Source organism: Manis pentadactyla, chromosome 6 (genome assembly GCF_030020395.1).
Source record: "Manis pentadactyla isolate mManPen7 chromosome 6, mManPen7.hap1, whole genome shotgun sequence".
NCBI lineage: Eukaryota > Metazoa > Chordata > Mammalia > Pholidota > Manidae > Manis > Manis pentadactyla.
Genome location: NC_080024.1, coordinates 145,803,564 through 145,824,818, shown reverse-complemented (window position 1 = coordinate 145,824,818; position 21,255 = coordinate 145,803,564). Strand labels below are relative to the sequence as shown.

At 37.2% G+C, this 21,255-nt stretch overlaps 2 protein-coding genes across 21 annotated transcripts in view; one reads left to right on the top strand and one right to left on the bottom strand.

Annotated features, from left to right (window-relative positions):
* The window catches only part of RELCH (RAB11 binding and LisH domain, coiled-coil and HEAT repeat containing), a 128,623-nt gene extending 125,904 nt beyond the window's left edge, over positions 1–2,719 (bottom strand). For 5 of the 9 annotated variants that reach the window (XR_005022936.2, XM_036876694.2, XM_036876698.2 and 2 more), the window contains exon 1: positions 1,948–2,719. Coding sequence is in view for 8 of the 9 variants with exons in the window: in XM_036876694.2 (XP_036732589.2) it covers positions 1,948–2,470 (523 nt within the window). In the remaining variant the exon portion in view is untranslated. The remainder of the gene's footprint in view (positions 1–1,947) is intronic. The other 4 variants (XM_036876695.2, XM_036876696.2, XM_036876701.2 and 1 more) reach the window with 1 other exon arrangement.
* Positions 2,720–2,870: 151 nt separating this feature from the next.
* PIGN (phosphatidylinositol glycan anchor biosynthesis class N) overlaps positions 2,871–21,255 on the top strand; it is a 109,175-nt gene continuing 90,790 nt past the window's right edge. For 3 of the 12 annotated variants that reach the window (XM_057504239.1, XM_057504231.1, XM_057504240.1), the window contains exons 1-8: positions 2,929–3,094; positions 3,291–3,360; positions 3,710–3,800; positions 5,022–5,159; positions 10,492–10,744; positions 11,904–12,025; positions 12,425–12,595; positions 14,364–14,470. In XM_057504239.1, coding sequence (XP_057360222.1) covers positions 10,524–10,744; positions 11,904–12,025; positions 12,425–12,595; positions 14,364–14,470 — 621 coding nt within the window. In that variant the 5' untranslated portion in view covers positions 2,929–3,094; positions 3,291–3,360; positions 3,710–3,800; positions 5,022–5,159; positions 10,492–10,523. The other 9 variants (XM_036876727.2, XM_057504238.1, XM_057504233.1 and 6 more) reach the window with 8 other exon arrangements.

Here is a 21,255-nt window from a genome sequence, read left to right as displayed (position 1 = left end):
TTTAATCCAATTTTTGCTTTTCAAAATATATGCAGAGAACAGACAGGAAAGGCAAACACCATTGGTGTGATTATAATTTCAATTTTTAACTCCACTGCTTATTTGTTTTGTATTAACTTGAAAATAGTGTGTGAATATATTTCCAGTATCTAGAACAAATCCAAATAAATGAAGATAATGGGAAAGCACATGAATATTTGATTATAGTTAAATTATCATTTGATCACAGACTTATTTCACTAAACTACAAAAACGTACAATGCAAAGGCATTTAGATGTCAATTTTTACTCTAAAACACTGCTAAAACATTTAGTCTGAATTATACATATAAGAATTTCTGTACAAAAAGGTTTTAAGAGGAATTTTCACTATAAACAGCGATATCAAGCCATAATAGGTAGGCTGAAAAGGTTAAGTTACGAAGAATATGTTATATTAACTTTACACTATTTTATATATATATATATATATATATATACACACACGTATATAAAATATAAGGAATATATATTATATAAGGAATATATAATGTTAATTAATATAACTTTATTATACATAAGGAATCATATTATACAGTAGGAAAAAAGCAGATGCCATTCAGTTATGTTAAACATTAGTCCAGAGACTGTACAAAGTGTCAGGAATATAAAGATGTTCCTCAAGAACTGACTAACACAGAAATTGTCAACAAATGAAATAAAGTAGTTGAAGGCTATGGATGAGGTTTGAAAGTAGTATAATGAAAGAACCGAGCAACTAACTCAGCCAGGAGAGTGTAGGAAGCATTTACAAAGGTGACAGGTAGGCTGGCCAGCAATGAGAAAATCTCATCCTAAAAAGGAAGTTTATCCTATACACTGAGTAAGAAAACTATATCTGCTGAGAACATTCCATAGGCAAGAGGGAAAGCTTCTCAGGATTCACCTTGATAGAAAAAGCACACTCTGTACGTTCAGTACATTTAAGTTTGGCAATATAAGTCTCTGGTACCATTCAAAAACATAGAGACAAAACATAATCAATTAGACTCTAACTTTAAAACTGCATATTTAACATTTGTTAGTAAATTCACGGGGGCCTCATATGACACACTAATACATTTCATACTATTAGGAAGGGAATATTGAAGATGCCTTCCAAACGGGTGTAAAGGGAACCCTGTACACACCCTTTATAGTACCTTTTAGAGCCACAAGAAATGCTTATAAATATAGGATGAATGGGGTAAACAGTATAAACAGTACTCTATACTGTTAGGAATGATTCTAACAAGGGAAAAAAGTAAATTGCTAGTTTATGCAGATTAAAAAAGCCTGCAAAAGGGTGGTATCTGGAGATAGCCTGCAGGCAAAACTTGTCTGCCCTGCTCCTTAGATTTTATAATCTTGGAAACAACTCAAATTAAGCAATCGAAATTGAATTGAACTGGCTTTTACTTAAACAGAACACACTTTACGCAGCAGAAAATCCAGTTATTGAGAAAGTCATCATCCCAAAGTGTCTTTAATGGATCTGACTTCGCAGAGAGAGTATTTCCTATTCTTTTCTGTCTGACTTTGAGTCAACGAATTACTGAGAGCAATTTTAAAAACAGTATTTTCTGGTAGTGATGATTAAGGAGATTGAGGAAAAAGGAAAAATGATTAGAGCGATAAACTCGTTAGCAAAGGCGCCGACTGGAGTCCCCTAATAGCCAGTGAACTAGAAATAGGGTATTTCATAGATACTGACGCCAACAGGAGGTGCAGGGTCAAGTTCAAGTCCAGCCAAGGGATGGCCGCAGGCAGAGAGAACAGTCACTGCCAGATCCTCTGCTGGCATCGTAGAAGACCCCCAACCCCTCCAACTCTCTCCAAAAGGTCCCCAAAACCACTAGTACGCGCCCAGAAACAGCTCCTCCCCGACGATCCCAACGACCCTGCCAGCGACAGGCTGTATTCACTTACTGAGCTGCCCTCCTCCAGACGTCGTACTCGGCTCCCGACCTCCTGCGCCTCCAACGCCGGCTGCTCCAGGAATCCCTGGAGCCCCCAGCCCCGGCGGGGTCCCGCTCTGCCTCTCGAAGTTGCCGGGATTGGAGAAGTAGTCGCGCAGCCGAGGCAGCTCGCGGCCGCTCTCCAGCAGCTCGGTGTGCAGCTCCAAGGCAGTCAGCAAATACTGATCGCGCAACAGCTGAGCCGCGATCGCATCAATGGATAAGCGGGCGGGGGCCTCCCCGCTGCCCCCCAGGGCCCCCGTCGAGGCCTCCCCTAGGAGCCCTGGCCGCGCACTGCTCCCTAAGGCCACGGGATCCTGGGGCGACAGCGAGTCCGCAGAGCCAGGATCTAGACAGCCCCCGGAGCCCAGCCGAAGTCCTGCTCGCCGTTCCTCGGTTGCCGCTACCTCGTCGTCGTCCTCGTCCGAATCGCTGAGGAATGGATTCACGCCGCCGCCACCACTGCCACTACCTCCAGGCGCCATCGCCGCCATCTTATCCTGTCAGGAGTGTGGGCGCCTCCCTTACTGGCTCCGAAAGGCCACAGTCTCAACCACCCCTTGGTCCCCAGAGGGCACTGCGGACCTCCACAGCCCCGGCCTGGCCACGTCCCACCTCCCCACCTGGAGACCTGGCGTAGGCTGGGAGGACGAACGTCCGGATGCAGCAGCACCGCTGCCTCAGCCGCTGCTGCACCAGCAGCCGGGCCCTGCAGGCGTCTTCCTGGTCTCCAGTCTCGCGAGAAGTGGTGGGTGTCCTGCCCCTCTCAGCGCTCCAGCCCCGCCCTGACCCGCCCGTTCTGAACTACAGCGAGCAAAGATTGAAGGACCCGCTCTCCGTTTAAACGTAAAACCCCGCCCCCACTTCTGTTTGATTGGCCTGAGGACGAGGGCTGGAGTTACTGAGGACGGGCCCTAGAATTATCGCGAGATCAGTCGCTGGCCAGGTAGGTTTCGGGGGCGTTCCGCGGTTGAGGGGCTGTTTTGACCATGGCTTAGGAGCATTCTCTGGGCTCTCCTTTCAAGAGGCGGAAGGGAACTCTGCCCGAGAACAAGGTCTTCCTTTCACGCTGAGGAGGCCTCATTCCAGGGATCCGGTCTGACTCGGATAAGCCCCAGGTAAAGGCCGGGGACCAGTGCGCACAGATACCGGGGCACCCAAACTGGCTTCACGCTCGCGGACGCCCTGCTTCCCGAATACGCTTCACTTGTTCCTGCTGCTTGCTGCCTGTTGGTGACGTTTTCTCCGCACGTGGAGCAGGTGCCCAGAGCAGTGGTTAGAATTTGACTTCCTTTCTCTTCCTTCCCCTTCCAGCCAAGTGCCTACTTCGCCCTGGAAACAGCACTGACATCGCACTCCTGGCAGCGTGCCTTCACCTCACTGAGTTAGTGCCACGAAAGGGCGGGATGGCGTGGGGTGTGGGAGGTGGGGAGAGTAAATGGAAAATGTTTGGATTTGCTGGGATCCGTGAATACCAAGTCTCCACTTGGGTAACAAACTGGGGCTCAGTAAGCACTTAAGATTTCACACACAATTTGCACAAAGTGACCCTTCAAAATAGCAAATGCAGTCCCATCAGTAGGGAGATAAGTAAACAAAGTCTAGAAACGCTCAGTGACTTGGTCAAGTCAGCCCCACTAACAAGAATTCAAAGGAACTAAAATCAGTTCTCTTATGTGCAAAGCCATTCTTCTCCCACAATACCTCACAACCTTTCCTACTTGTCCATTTAGGCTGGAATCAAGATACTGACTGAAACAATTATTTTAAAACTTGGATGCTTTAGACAGTTTTGAATTCCTTTATCAAACGTTAGCACATGAAGTAAGTATGCTAAGTTTGAAAGTTAAACGTTTTTTTATGCCATTCCTTGATTACAGTCTGGGGTGGTAACGGGGTTGTTAGTTTCTAGTCAACTGTATTAGAACGCTATTACTAAGAGCGTCTATTTTCTTCACACATAAATTGTTACTTTTGCAGGTTTTAGATTTCCTTTCTTCCTACATAGCTTCTCTACAGGCACCAAAATAAGTAGATGGCAGTAATTATTTTATCAGGTGAGTTACATATTACATTGAAACGGTAAAGTATCTCCCTTAGCTCTGTAGAAAAATAAAAATAGAGCATTCTTATATAACCTTAGGTTAGGCTATTAGTTTACATGTGAAGATATGCCAACAGTTAAGTGCAGGCTTTAATTTCAATTTACCCAGGCTCCGTAAATTAAAATTTTCATTTGAATGAAGCTTTGGGTTTTTTGTTTTGGTTTTTTTGCTACTTCTTTTTCAATTGTTAGTGCTAAGAATTTGCACATTTGTTATAAAACATTAGCTCAAAATGTTCAAGCTTTAAATATTTTTCAGTGCCATATTTTGCATGAAAAAATATGCAAAAGGTCACCAATCTTAGAGAAATAGTATCAAAGTAGCCAGTGCTGTATCCTGTTACATTTTTCTTAGCAAAACAGATTGTTATTATTATTGTAATTGAGTTTGCCAGAGAAATTGAAAATGGAACCAATTTCTGGAATGGAGGGATGAGAGAGATTAGTGAATGGCATGCAAAGGGCATGATTAGAAATGGATTGTTTATATATAATATTTCCACCTCTGTAATGAGGAATTTTAGAAATCTTCCACACTTAGGGTCCCTGAAGAGGATTATGCTTATCAGGTCGAAGAGCCTTAAGTTCTTATCCCAGTTCTACCAATTATTTGCTCTGAGACCTTTAAAAAGTTACTTAACTTCTCTCAGCCTCACTTCTATCACAGGGATAATGAAATTACACAGAATTAAGATTGTACTTGTTACAGTGCCTGGTACCCAGTATACCATAAGTGTTGTTATTATAGTCAGTTATCAATTAATGCAATAGTAGCATATATTGAGAATGTTTGACAGTTTAAAAATAAAACAAATTTCAACTGTTTAGCACCTAATTTGGAAAAGACAATTAAGTCAGTAGGGCCCAATGGGAATATGCTTAATTTATGGTCTGACTTCGAAAACGTAAGCTGAAAATAAATGTAAAATATGTTTCCTTAGAATTGTAAGAAGTTGGATGTATAAGGTCTTCCATGATTGGCTCTCTGCACAAATCTGATTCTACTTTTTATCCTATAATCATGGACTTGTTTATATGACCACCTAAACCCATAACAAATCAACTGGCCAGTCTTCTCGGTAAGTACTTTTGTTTTCCACAGTACATAGAGGTTTACTTACCAATTTAAGTTGTCTAAGTAGCACATACTAGAATATTAGTAATTCTAGTTTAATAATTCTGATCTCTACTTACAATAATGTATTGTTAGGAAATTTTCTTTCTACTTAGCAAGATTTATATTAATGTACGTCTTTACAACTAATATTTCATTGAATAATCAGGGCATTGAACTTTGTATCTTAGTGATGAAAACTTAAAAGAGCTTTTTTCCAAGCACTTCAATCATTTTAGTGTTTAAGAAATTATTTTTGGCTTTAATAATCTTAAGTAACCACTTTAAATGTAACATTTTAAATATAAGTATTTGGTTGACTGTAAGTTTTAGAAATAATTAATTTTTAAATTATTTTTCAGTGTGTGGTAAACATTCCAGAGGTATAAGTTAAATAACTTTACTTGGTACATGGATATGTGTCTTTAAAAATTTTTAGTAGTTTTTCATTTATTTCAGTAGAGACTCAACTATGATAAAATTTTCTTTTTCAATAAATCTGAATAAAATACTAATTCTCATAAAGAGAAATATTAAGTAATAACTTTGTGTAATATACACATGCTTGGCAATAATAAAATAGATAATGTGTAAAAGATGATATATTGGAATCACTGCGATTTTATAATAAATGACACAAGCATAAAAGGTTTTGTTTTTCGTTTTTTAGGAAGTTACCTTGAATCTTCACAGTTCATGTGTATGTTCCAGAGGAATAAAAAAGGAAGCAAGGCAGCCCCTAGTGGCTGTAGTGCATATTACATGTACCGTTGAAATGATAATCCTGAATAATTTAATCAGCAAACATGAGTCCTTACAAGTGCCTAGGACTGTCAGTGCTGGAGAATCCCTGTCTGGCTATCATGGAATTTGGTTAAGTGATAGAGACAGACATTAACCCAGATTAGTCAAAAACACGGCTATGTAATTATACTCTGAAGTAAAGGTTTTGGTTTCTAATTTGGACTGCATAGTCCCTGAGGAATGATGCTTGAAAGTACAAGGAGTTGTTACAAGACGATGCGATGAGAAGAGGGTGCAGGGTAGGTGTGAAGTGCATGCTGTGGTGAGGAATTGCACCCATTGAGGTCTTACAGCAGTAGGAAGTGTGAGATACTTAAATAAAAGGTGGTACGATTCAATGCCATAAAGCAAGGGGGAGTGCTGTGAAACAAGGCTAGAAAGGGAGACAGAGGTGGGTCCATGTAACACCTTATTAGTCATAGAAAGGATTTTAGTCTTGATTAGGATGGGAGAGAGGCACTGAAGGGTTTTATACAAGGGGTGAGATCTTCAGATTTGCAGTTTGAAAAAAGCAAGACAAAAAAGTAATATATGGCTACATAGCAAAAGAATAAGGTATAAAGGATGATGCCTAGTTCTCTGATGTGTATGCCTGGTGGAAGGTGGTGTCATTTCCTGCGATTTTGAACACTAGGTAGTGAGGAGGTTACAACCTCAACAAAGAGAGGTCCATGAGTTTGTTTTTAAACAAACCCAGTTTGCATTTCTTTGAAGCATCCAAATGAATGTTTCATGCTTGGAGTTACATGTATGGATTTGGAGCTATAATTTGCTGAGACTTTTGCACAGTCTAGATGTTTACAGTATTACTAATACTTTACATTTGTATATAATGGGTAAAGAAACTAAGACAGGGAGTGATTTGATTAAGATCCTGCTGTTATGATCTAACAGAGCTAGATTTTTACATTGGCTGTCTCAACTCAAAAAGGTCCAAGTTCTCAAAATGTTTGTTTCACTACTTCAATAAGCTTTTGGTAGTGGAAAATTTTTTATTATCCTTTAACACATAGACTTTGATACTTTATTCAGAAAGCTGTGTAATAGCAGTGGGGAGAAAAAAAGAACGTAAGTTCAGGGAGTTATTTGTAAAAGCAAATGAAAGTGAAAAATGGTACAGATGTTTGCTTATTTATAAGCTTGATAAGCAGAGTGTTAAGGTTTCCATGATAAAGAGATATTTAAGTCAATGTGAGCTTCTATACATCTAAATATACCATATATGCTTTAGTTTGGAGTAGTTTAAGATCTACCTGAAATGAATTAAGTACCTGAAAAATAAGTTACTATGGACAACTAAATATGATATCTGAAAGACTGGGTTCTGGACTAGAAGATAGAGAAAGAGTAATAAATGAATAGAGTATTATGAGTAATTTTAGACCTATAAATCTGACAATTTGGATAAAATGGACAAATGAAAAAATTCCTTAAAAGATACAACTACCAAGGCTAACTTAATAAGTGGTAAATAATCAGCATCTCTCTCTCTGTCCATATATATATGAAGTTAATTTACAGATAAAAACCTTCCCATAAAGAAAACTCCATGTCAGTGATTTCATTGGCAAATTCTGTTATACAATAAAGGAAGAAATAATACAAGTTCTATAGCAGCTTCTCCAAAAACTAGAAGTGGTATCAACAGTTCCCAACTCATTGTCTGATAACAAAAGCAGAGAAAGACATTCCAGAAAAGAAAATTATACTCTAATGTCTCTCATAAACATGCTATAAAATGTTAAATATTTCAGCAAATAAAATCTAATATGTATATATTAGAGAATATAGAAAGTATAAGACAATAATTAAGGGGGGTTGTGGGAATGCAAGGTTGGTTTAATATTTGATATTCAATCAGTGTAATCACCACATTAAGAGACTAAAATAGAAAAACCAAATGATCATGACCATCTCAATAGATGCAACAAAAAGCATTCATGGTTCAATGTTCTCAGTATAGAAGGACTAAAAGGGAACTTCTTTAGCTTAATAAGTTAAAAAACCTGGAAATCTGACAACTTTTACCCTGAGGTTGGAAACAAGGCAAGGATTTCTGTTGTTACCACTTCTATTTAACTTTATACTGGAGATGCTAGACAGCACAGTAAGCATGAAACAAAAATAAAGGACGTACAGGTTGACAAGGAAGTTCTTTGTCACAGGTGACATAATTATGCAGGAAATCAAAAAAAGCTATAACTATATCAGTGTTGCAAGATACATGGTGAATGTATAAAAGTCAGTGGTGATTTAAGAGCTAATGAGAGGAGACTGAAATAAAAACACCATTTAATTTGCCATTTATTTCTTTTTTACTGTCAATTGAGCACCTATTCTCTGTCAGGACAGAGAGCGGTGAACAAGATAATTATGTGTCCTTATGGGGTTTACATTCTAGTAGAAGAAAAGCACCAAGTTTTTTTGTAAATGCAGAATGATTGTTTAAATCAAGGAAAACGAGGGAGTGGTCTAGTTCTGGGTGGTTAGAGAAACATTGAGGAGGTGACATTTGAGAAGGTGTGTGAAAGATGAGAAGCAGCCTGTCAAGGGGAGGGCCAACTGAAGAGCCCAGAGATAGTTTGCTTCATGAGAGGTTCCGTGGGTGCAGGACCTTCAGTGCCCAAAGCAGGAAGGTCTGCAAACCAGGAGTACACTAACTCCTCCACTTTTGCTCTTAAGTCCCATTGCTTCCTGCTTTCACAAGATTTTTTAATTCCTGCGGTTACTCCAGCTTTCTGCTGCAGCACTAATTTCTTTCTGTATTCTAAATCATTCCTCATCACCCTAATTTCCTAGTGTCTCTTAGCTAAGGAATACTCTCTGTTGGCCCTACATCAATTTTCATTTTTCTTTTCCTCAGTTAATATTCTCCCTGTACTCATTCCACTATCTTTTCCTCCTTGACCTCCCATTCACTTTTTAAACAAGCATATTAAGGGAACTTAGCCCTCACTACTGTGCTGAAATTTCTCAATAGGGTTAACAAGATCTTCAGGTGGCAAATCTCTGCTGCCCTGCTCTTACTCCAACTCCGAAGTTGACCACATGTTCCTGTCTTGAAACATTGATACTTGTAATTTTTCCATTTGAAATCTCATCATTTAGAATATTCTGCTCAATGTCTCCTTTTTAATCCATTAGATTTAGTTTGTTATGCTGTGCCTATTCAAAGTAATAGCTTTTTACTTAGGAGGGCTTGAGATAAGAGAAATATGTAATGCAAGTGTTTAATTTATTATTAGGAGGGTCAGTATTCAGTTGAAAAATTGTTTCCATATACAGATATCAAAAGCTTTAAAAGTTAACAGAAGAATTACATGTAAATTTAGATTAATCACTGATACATTTAATAGAGAAAATTAGAAAAAATGCCAGTGCTTCGTAGCAGGGGGTGATGAAGAAAATGAAGGTGCACCCATAAAGCAGACTGTGGTAAATGTACAGGAGAGTTTTTTTTTAATAACAAAAACGTAAATGTATAATTTTAAAAAATTATTAAATTGACAAGCCTTTATAAAAAATGTAGATAGAATTAAAATTCTAAAAATTTCTTTAGGAGGCAGAATTGTAGGCAGTTTTCTTTTTTGTCCGAATTTACCACAATGATTATGTCTTATTTTTATATTCAGGATACCATTACTGAGATGGTGCTCATTGTGTAGGTGAAGCTCGCATGTATTTGAAAAAGTAGAATATTGATTTCAAGAGTTTTGCCTTAGACTGCAGAATGGTATCAGCTCATTTATGATGTGCTTGCTTGACTTTGATAAGGTTTCTTTTCCCAATGTTTCAGCTTTTTGAAGAGTATTTTGCCACCCTTTTCTTCCATGATGCAATTCAGGCCAGGAAGAATAAGCGGCATCTGTAATTAAAATTACTTCGTCTTTGGTGTTTTCAGTCAAGGGTCACTATATGTCACTAATGCCAGTTAGAGTACTTTGTTGTTGTTTTCATCCACAGAGAGATTCACCAACAAAAGCAAATTATAGGCAGGTTTGAAAAGCACTGCGTGGGCAGTTTGATCTTGACAATTAATGGCCAACTGCCTTACAGTATTATTTAAAACATCGCTTAGTTTTCCTTCCCTAAGTATTTGTAAACTCATCAGATCCGTGACTATGCCTCCTTAGCGTCCATATTTTCTGTTAAATACAGAATTTGATTTGATTGAACCCTAATTCATTTAATTCTTCTATAGTTTGATCCTGTTAGTTTTTATGAGGTTAGTATACAGTTAAATTTATTATAGTTTATTGGTGCTAATTGTTTTATTATACTTGAACTTTTTGCTTGAGTGTACTTTATCGTGTATGTATTTCAGGATTATCTCCTTAATAAGTAATGTTTATTGTACCACCATAAATGAAAGTGAAGTTGTGAGTTATGTAGTATTTTAAAATATATGTTCAATCTCCACCCAGTCATCAAAGTATGTGAAAATACACAATTGCATTAAGGTTAACCAAATTCACATTTGTTCCCTCTTTTAGTTTTTCTCGAAGATTAATTAGTTACACTGGATATGCTGCTCTTCTTTATTTTGGGTGTGCTGGTGCATTGTGTGTTCTTTGCCTCCATCTTTGACATTTATTTCACGTCGCCTTTGGTCCATGGGATGACCCCTCGGTTCACCGCGTTGCCTCCTCCAGCAAGAAGGTTGGTGCTATTTGTTGCTGATGGCTTGCGAGCAGATGCACTTTATGAATTAGAAGAAAATGGAAATACAAGAGCGCCTTTTATTAGGTGAGCATGTCAACTGGTACAAAGACATCTCTGGAAAATGTTCTCCTGATACTGTTTCTCTCATATAAGGTACAGGAATGATGATGAGAAAGAGAATAGGCATATATACATTTGCCTCTGTCTTATGGATTAGCACATCTATTTCCTCCTAAGAGTTATTTCTATTATTATGCAAATGGATATTATGCAAATGGATACTTATTATGTATGTATTTTACCAAAATTGGTTTTATTATGATGTAAGTCAGCATTAGAATTATTTAGACCAGTACTTACAGATGTTTTTCTACAGAACATTTTGAGAGTCAAGCATTTATCTTGAAAGACACCAAAGCAGTCAGTATTTTATAACTTGCTGATCTGCTTGCCTTTCACCACAATAGCGTTATTGATGGTTTTGCCTTCTTTCTGAAACTTTGCAAATCACTGTTTCAACTTTAAGAATATTGATATATTTTAGTGAAAGAAACTTTTTGTATTTTAATCTCAATTTAAGAATATAATTTTACTCCTACTTAACAGTATAGCCATTTCACTTCAGTTTTTGAGAATTTTTCAACTACAGAGAAGTTGAAATATTATGTAACAAACATCTGTATACTCTTAATGTAGGTTTAACAATTACTGACTTTTTTTCGTATTTGCATTCTCTCTCTCCGCACATACACACAAGTGCCTAAACTTTTAATTATCATCTTTTCCTGAATAATTTGAAAGCAAACTGGTAGGACACTTCACCCCTAAACACTTAAGCATGTATCTCCTAAGAACAAGAACTTTCTCCTACATGACCACAGTACCATCATCACACCTAATAAAATTTAACATTGATAGAATAATGTTGTGTATATTAATTATTTTTTATGTAAAAACCGTCTCAATATTTTGGGGCTTAAAACAACAATGGTGCATTTTTTTCATCATGATTCTGCGCAGTGGGTGGGTGGTTCTTTGTTCACCTACCCTGGGCTCACTTATGCTACTGAATCCAAACTGGTAGGAGGGCTAGGACTGGGCTCAGCTGGGACCAGAAAGGTTCTTAAATTTTTGACTCACTTTTTTGGTGTTGATTCCTTCCATAGTAATCTTGTTTTTCTGAAGCCTTAGCAGAGCATTTAATCTGAGTCTGTGGTAACTATTCATCTGTAATATCTTTAAGGAATATCATAATGCATGAAGGCAGCTGGGGCATATCTCATACACGTGTGCCAACTGAATCTCGGCCAGGTCATGTAGCCCTGATAGCTGGGTTTTATGAAGATGTCAGTGCAGTTGCCAAAGGTATCGTCTATTTAGATTTTATCTCATGAATAATTTATTGTATAAGCATTTCTTCTTTAACACTGAATCATGACACAGAGTGAAGTGTGATTCGAGATACTTTTGACAAGTATTTTAGAATGCCTTACTCAAACAAACACACACTGGTATTGATTTAAGAATTAAGCTGTAGTTTTTTCTCCTGTGCTATTAAAAGAATATGATTGGATCCATGGTTATTCTAGATGTTAATTCTCAAAAGCTTAAACGTGTTTCTGTATTTTAGTAAAAAGTAAATTACCTATTGTAAGCTTTTAAAAAAATTTGTGGTGTCATATATGTAACATAAAATCTATTATTAGTTTTACATTTGTTCTTCAATCAATCCTCATTCTTATTACTTGAAGAATATTTTTTTAGGTGTTATGCTGGTACTTCACCATGTATATATTACTATTGTTACTGTTTGCTCTTTTTCTCAATTACCTGAAGGATGGAAAGAAAATCCTGTAGAATTTGATTCCCTTTTTAATGAAAGCAAGTACACATGGAGCTGGGGAAGTCCAGATATCTTGACTATGTTTGCCAAAGGTAAGAGTCACTGATTATATTTCCTCAGATAGTAAATAGGCAATTAATCAATATGGTAATTTTTAGTATATTACATACTATACTTTATTGATTTTGAGATACATGTTTTTACATTTTTAACATCTCTGAAATAGGAATGTGTATTACAGTGGATAGACATGTCAGTTTGATTTTCTCCTTTTAGCTGTACTTGAATTAGAACATCATACAGTTATTAGCATATTAGATTCTCTGAAGTGGTATATGGCCCTAATATTTAACAGCTTTATAATCTTGGGCAAGTTAGGTAAGTTCTCTGAACTTTAGTTTCCTTTTGGAAAATGTGATGTAATTTCTATCTCATAGGTTGGTTTTTAGGATTAAATTGGATAATTTGTGTGAAACATTTAGCAAAATGCTTATCACATAACTCCGTTATGATGATGCTGATATCTGATTAATTACTTTGATAAATTATTAAGAAGGTAATAGATACATAAAGATTTAAATGTTAAAATTTATAATTTCTATAATTTCATATATTCAATATCATGCCATTTGGGCTTGTGTTTGTTTGTGCATGAATCTGCAAGTATTAGAACAGCTCTTGATTAGAAAATTTATTTGTATTATTTTCTAAAATCAGCTGGATTCTTTTTGAATTTTATGTCATTAAATACTTGTTAGGGGGAGCAAAATGATTGGTCATTTCACTAAATGAAAAGGTTTTGCATATACTTCGCTATGGGTGTAATTATAATAATTGGAATTATTGATGATTATTATATGTCCTGAAAGGAAAGTATACATTCAGAATCTTACATATGACACTCAAAGAACATTATTATTTGGGGCAGCCCCCAAACCTCAAACTACTTGCCATTTACATACTCCCTTGTTTAAAAGCAGTTTAGCCTTTTGGGGGACTGGTGGTGGGGAGGGTGGATGAAGTTGCAGTGGCTTACCAAACTGAACTTTCCTACTTCTGGTTATGGCTGATAGGTCAGGGCCAAGGTCTGAACTGGAGACAGTCCAATAGGAATGTTCCATTTCTTATAGTAACCATCAAACCCATTCTGATCTTTATTTAGGATGTGGGAAGTACGATAGCTGAGCAGTGGAATAGTGTCATGGGAGCTGAACTGATATTAAATGGGGTTGTCATTACTTTGTTACATGTCTTCCTTATGACCTGTAAGAGTGCATCCAACTCAGAAAATTGCCAAGTTGATTACATTCTTAATAGAATCTTGCAAACATATAACATTGATGTATTTATTGATCCCTTCAAGAGTAGAGTTTGGCAATAAGCAACATTCCCTTATATTGAGAAAAATACACATATTCTCTGAATAAGAGAAGTGAAATATTTGAATTTTCTTCTTGCTTTAGGAAGTTTTGTAAACCAAATGACTTCATCTGTTTTAGATTGTAATATCCTAAGACACATAAATTTTTTTAATGGTTTAGTCCTTACAGGGAGACAAACTTTGGTGTTTATTTTTGTACTGTTGTGTATTACTGTGACTTTGACAAGTTAATTAACTTACATGTAGTGTATCTGTAAAATAAGGATATGTTATTGTGAGAACAAAATCAATGCCAAGCACAAACCATGGTCCACAGCACATAAAATAAATGTTAATTATTCCCATCTTTCTCTTCCCCGTGATACAATGTGCTCTGTGAAAAATTCTGGTTATTCACAAAGATTGTTAAAGGAATATTTCATATTTTATGACAGTTTAAAGGATTGTTAACAATTTTTTTCCCTAAATTTCATCTTCAGGTGCTAGTGGAAACCATGTTTTTACATATAGTTATGATGCCATCAATGAGGATTTTGGTGCTGATGATGTAACAAAATTGGATACCTGGGTTTTTGATAATATTAAGGTGCGTGCTGTTGAGTGGTTAATCTACAGCATACTTATTTGTACCTAAATTACTAGACACTGATTTGTTAGTAAATGCATCTTAGTGTTTTGCTACTTGAATGAACTTGAAAGCACAGTATTTTTAAGAAGACTGGATTCTGGAAAATTACATGTTCTACAATAACCAATTGATGCAAGAGTTTAAAAAATGATTTTAAGAAGGTAACATTTTAAAATTCCATGTTTTTGACAGTAAAATGAGCCCTAGGTTGAAATATCATTCCTAGTTTGTTGAATCATCCTGGGTAAAGCTTCTTGATGTTTTGTTGACCAACCAGTCCCTTAACAGTGGAGGGAGCACTGAAATGTGAGAAAGGTGAAAAATGCTGTTCAGATGTGATGCATATCATAGGTGATGTGTTTTTTTTTAATTTCTACTTTAAAGAAAATGAAATATGTGAAAACAGATGAGTAAATTAGTCATAATAAAATACCTATGAGTTTCTTTAAGAAGTAGGGTTTCTTAGATTATATGACAGTGACAATTATCACAGTTTCACCAGGAATCCAGTAGAATTTATATTTTCAAAAAATGTGTGAAAACTCAATTGTGGATATTGTTTCTATCCTTTCTACGTATTCATAGTTTTTTATCTCCAAATTACAACTCATAATTCATCCAGTGTAGGAAGCATTCATTGACTGATCCTTAATGATTCTTCTTTTCATCAAGTGTCTTTTGAACTGACATTGTAGACTTCTCCATAATATAGTGATTTTTGTTACATTGTTTTTTTCAACTTGATATTTCTTTATTGCTCCCAAAATGAATAACTTCTAATCTAATAGACAAATCAGAGAGATTTAAAACCAAGGTAGTATGGAACATGTCTCAGGTACATCATGATGAAACTGTTATGCACTTATGATTTAAATTATTTTATTTTATTTTTTTTTGGTAGATAATTATTTTTTATTGAAGGGTAGTTGACATACAGTATTACATTAGTTACACGTGTACAACACAGTGATACAACGTTTATATACATGATAATTCTAGCTACCAGCTATCACCATACAAAGTTGTTACAATATTTTGACTATATTCCTTATGCTATACATTACATCCTGGTTACTTATTTATTTTACAATTGGAAGTGTGTACTTTTTTTGTGTGTGTGTGAGGGCATCTCTCATATTTATTGATCAAATGGTTGTTAACAACAACAAAAATTCTGTATAGGGGAGTCAATGCTCAATGCACATTCATTAATCCACCCCAAGCCTAATTTTCGTCAGTCTCCAATCTTCTGAAGCATAATGAACAAGTTCTTACATGGAGAACAAATTCTTACATAGTGAATAAGTTACATGGTGCAACAGTACAAGGGCAGTCGTCACAGAAACTTTCGGTTTTGCTCATGCATTATGAACTATAAAAAATCAGTTCAAATATGAATATTCGTTTGATTTTTATACTTGATTTATATGTGGATACCACATTTCTCTCTTTATTATATTTAATAAAATGCTGAAGTGGTAGGAAGATACAAGATAAAGGTAGAAAACATAGTTTAGTGTTGTAAGAGAGCAAATGTAGATGATCAGGTATGTGCCTGTAGACAATGTGTTAATCCAAGCTAGACAAGGGCAATAAAACATCCACGTATGCAGAAGATTTCTCTCAGAACAGGGAGGGTGAGGTTTTAAGCCTCACCTCTGTTGATCCCCAATTTCTCACCTGATGGCCCCCCGCGACTGTGCCTGTCTTAGGTTGTTCCTCCCTTGAGGAATCTTACCCATCTCTGGCTAACCAGTCATCTTCCGGGGCCATACAGGGAAATGTGAAGTTGGTAAGTGAGAGAGAAGCCTTATTGTTTTAAAAGGTTAGCTTTTTACTTCTTTGCATATTTATGCCTTGTGGCTTCTATGCCCAGCATTTGTCTTGAGTTATCTTTACCACTTGGAAGAATTATGATACTCGGTAAATTTGATATGAGGCACGAATTCTATTTAAGGGTTGTAATTAGGAAGGAAGAAGAAAAGCTATAGAAGTAGCAGGCGGAAGAAAACATGGGAAGATTGATTATTTCTTTGACATATCTTCTTGTAGAGTAACGTCAGCATGTATAGGTTTTAAACTACTAATAAAATTGCGCACACACATTAACATAATAAGAGTATAGTTACGTAACCAAAGCATACCTGTAATTACCATCCATCTCAAGTGAAACCAAGAAAACCAGTTAGGCACCTTAGGCATTTGTGAAAACTTATTTATGATATGGCGGATATTGTCCAACTGAACTTGAACAGTCTGAGAGAAATCAGACAAATTAAAACAACCCTTTCCTGGGGACTGTTCACATCCCATATGTTCTTTTAACAGTAGATAGTCTGTAGTTGTAAGATTTTGGAGCGCTACAATTTGCACTTCTCCTAATTCTTGGTTGAGTTCCAACAGTACAGATCCAGTCAAATTTGTTGTTTTACTGTATGCACAGGCCAGCTTAGATATCTCCTTCCTCGTTCCCATGGCAAGTCCAGGAACCAGTTTAATGAGTGCATCTACAGCTGTAGCAGTGCGTGGATCTTTGTTGGGGTTTTTTGATGATCATCTTCTGTCATGAGTCTTCCCGAGAGTGCTGATGTTGGAAGTTCTTTTTCATATCGTATCTTAGTTCATTTTCGGGGTAGCCCAATTAGGCTTTGATCCTCTGTATAAACACAAACAGACCCTTTGCCTACACTTTTATATGCCCTTTATACCATTGTGTAGAACTCATTGGAGGTCCCCACACAGGAACTGCCTTTTTTTTTTTTTTTTGGTATCATTAATCTATACTTACATGACGAATATTATGTTTACTAGGCTCTCCCCCGTACAGGTCCCCCCTATAAACCCCTTTGCAGTCACTGTCCATCAGCATAGCAAAATGTTGTAGAATCCCTACTTGCCTTCTCTGTGTTGTACAGCCCTCCCCTTTCTCCCACCCCCCCATGTATGCTAAACTTAATACCCCCCTTCTTCCCCCCCCTTATCCCTCCCTACTCACCTGTCCTCCCCAGTCCCTTTCCCTTTGGTACCTGTTAGTCCATTCTTGAGTTCTGTGATTCTGTTGCTGTTTTGTTCCTTCAGTTTTTGCTTTGTACTTATATTCCACAGATGAGTGAAATCATTTGGTATTTCTCTTTCTCCGCTTGGCTTGTTTCACTGAGCATAATACCCTCCAGCTCCATCCATGTTGCTCCAAATGGTAGGATTTGCCTTTTCTTATGGCTGAGTAGTATTCCATTGTGTATATGTACCACATCTTCTTTTCTTTTTTTTTTTTTTCCCCTGCCCCTGCCCCAGAGCCTGGCGAAGGTGGACGCGGGCGGGAAGCGCTTTCTTCTTTATCCATTCATCTATCGATGGGCATTTAGGTTGCTTCCAGTTCTTCACTATTGTAAATAGTGCTGCGATAAACATAGGGGTGCATTGGTCTTTCTCAAACTTGATTGCAGCGTTCTTAGGGTAAATTCCTAGGAGTGCAATTCCTGGGTCAAATGGTAAGTCTGTTTTGAGCATTTTGATGTACCTCCATACTGCTTTCCACAATGGTTGAACTAACTTACATTCCCACCAGCAGTGTAGGAGGGTTCCCCTTTCTCCACAGCCTCGCCAACATTTGTTGTTGTATGTCTTTTGGATGGCAGCCATCCTTACTGGTGTGAGGTGATACCTCATTGTAGTTTTAATTTGCATTTCTCTGTTAATTAGCGATGTGGAGCATCTTTTCATGTGTCTGTTGGCCATCTGTATTTCTTTTTTGAAGAACTGTCTGTTCAGTTCCTCTGCCCATTTTTTAATTGGGTTATTTTTTTTTTTTTTGTTGAGGCGTGTGAGCTCTTTATATATTCTGGACGTCAAGCCTTTATCGGATGTGTCATTTTCAAATATATTCTCCCATACTGTAGGGTTCCTTTTTGTTCTATTGATGGTGTCTTTTGCTGTACAGAAGCTTTTCAGCTTAATATAGTCCCACTTGTTCATTTTTGCTGTTGTTTTCCTTGCCTGGGGAGATATGTTCAAGAAGAGGTCACTCATGTTTATGTCTGAGAGGTTTTTGCCTATGTTTTCTTCCAAGAGTTTAATGGTTTCATGACTTACATTCAGGTCTTTGATCCATTTTGAGTTTACTTTTGTATATGGGGTTAGACAATGGTCCAGTTTTATTCTCCTACATGTGGCTGTCCAGTTTTGCCAGCTCCATCTGTTGAAGAGACTGTCATTTCGCCATTGGATGTCCATGGCTCCTTTATCAAATATTAATTGACCATATATGTCTGGATTAATGACATATCTTCTTTTAGAGTAACTTCAGCATGTATAGGTTTTAAACTACTAATTAAATTGCACACACACATTAACATAATAGGAGTACAGTTACATAACCAAAGCAGACCTATAATTATCAGCCATCTCCAGTGAAACCAAGACAACCAGTTAGGCACCTTAGGCATTTGTGAAAACTTATCTATGACATGGTAGATATTGTCCAACTGAACTTGAACAGTCTGAGAGAAATCAGACAAATTAAAACAACCCTTTCCTGGGGACTGTTCACATCCCATATGTTCTTTTAACAGTAGATAGTCTGTAGTTGTAAGATTTTGGAGCGCTACAATTTGCACTTCTCCTAATTCTTGGTTGAGTTCCAACAGTACAGATCCAGTCAAATTTGTTGTTTTACTGTATGCACAGGCCAGCTTAGATATCTCCTTCCTCATTCCCATGGCAAGTCCATGAACCAGTTTGATGAGTGCATCTACACCTGTAACAGTGCCTGGATCTTTGTTGGGGTTTTTGATGATCATCTTCTGGTATGAGTCTTCCAGAGAGTGCTGATGTTGGAAGTTCTTTTTCATATCATATCTTAGTTCATTTTCGGGGTAGCCCAATTAGGCTTTGATCCTCTGTATAAACACAAACAGACCCTTTGCCTACACTTTTATATGCCCTTTATACCATTGTGTTGAACTCGTTGGAGGTCTCCACACAGGAACTGCCTTTTTTTTGTTTGTTATCATTAATGTACACTTACATGACGAATATTATGTTTACTAGGCTCTTCCCTTTACCAGGTCTCCCCTATAAACCCCTTTACAGTCACTGTCCATCAGCATAGCAGAATGTTGGAGAATCACTACTTGTTTTCTCTGTGTTGTACAGTCCTCCCCTTTCTCCCACCCGCCCCATGCTTGCTAATCTTAATACCCCCCTTCTTCTTCCCCTCACCCCTTATCCCTCCCTACCCACCCATCCTCCCCAGTCCCTTTCCCTTTGGTACCTGTTAGTCCATTCTTGAGTTCTGTGATTCTGCTGCTGTTTTGTTCCTTTAGTTTTTCCTTTGTTCTTATACTCCACAGATGAGTGAAATCATTTGGTATTTCTCTTTCTCCGCTTGGCTTGTTTCACTGAGCATAATACACTCCAGCTCCATCAATGTTGCTGCAAATGGTAGGATTTGCCCTTTTTTATGGCTGAGTAGTATTCCATTGTGTATATGTACCACATCTTCTTTATCCATTCATCTATCAATGGACATTTAGGTTGCTTCCAATTCTTGGCTATTGTAAGTAGTGCTGCGATAAACATAGGGGTGCATCTGTCTTTCTCAAACTTGATTGCTGCGTTCTTAGGGTAGATTCCTAGGAGTGGCATTCCTGGGTCAAATGGTATGTCTGTTTTGAGCAATTTGATGTACCTCCATACTGCTTTCCACAATGGTTGAACTAATTTACATTCCCACCTGCAGTGTAGGAGGGTTCCCCTTTCTCCACAGCCTCACCAACATTTGTTGTTGTTTGTCTTTTGGATGGCAGCCATCCTTACTGGTGTGAGGTGATACCTCATTGTAGTTTTAATTTGCATTTCTCTGATAATTAGTGATGTGGAGCATCTTTTCATGTGTCTGTTGGCCATCTGTATTTCTTTTTTGAAGAACTGTCTGTTCAGTTCCTCTGCCCATTTTTTAATTGGGTTATTTGTTTTTTGTTTGTTGAGGCATGTGAGCTCTTTATATATTCTGGACGTCAAGCCTTTATCGGATGTGTCATTTTCAAATATATTCTCCCATACTGTAGGGTTCCTTTTTGTTCTATTGATGGTGTCTTTTGCTGTACAGAAGCTTTTCAGCTTAATATAGTCCCACTTGTTCATTTTTGCTGTTGTTTTCCTTGCCTGGGGAGATATGTTCAAGAAGAGGTCACTCATGTTTATGTCTGAGAGGTTTTTGCCTATGTTTTCTTCCAAGAGTTTAATGGTTTCATGACTTACATTCAGGTCTTTGATCCATTTTGAGTTTACTTTTGTATATGTGGTTAGACAATGGTCCAGTTTTATTCTCCTACATGTGGCTGTCCAGTTTTGCCAGCTCCATCTGTTGAAGAGACTGTCATTTCGCCATTGTATGTCCATGGCTCTGTTACATTGTTTTTATAAATGTATTCCTATACGTCTGCCTTTTCCTTTGTATTTACTTAGTCGGAATTAAGTACTCAGTACATTCTTTGATAAATTGTATTTATCAGGACTTTTCTCCTTGAAATTTTTGTTTTTAATTTGACATATACTTTGTCAACAGGGAAAACTTTCCAGTTAAATACAACCTCTTTAAGAAAGTAATTAGCAAATTACTTTGCTAGTCATCAGTTTTAAAGTAATCTGTGCTAACATCTGCTTAAAGGCCCTTGGCCTCTAATTTCATATACATAGCTAAAAATGCTCCAGAATCATAGATTTAACTCCTTGTGGATGGG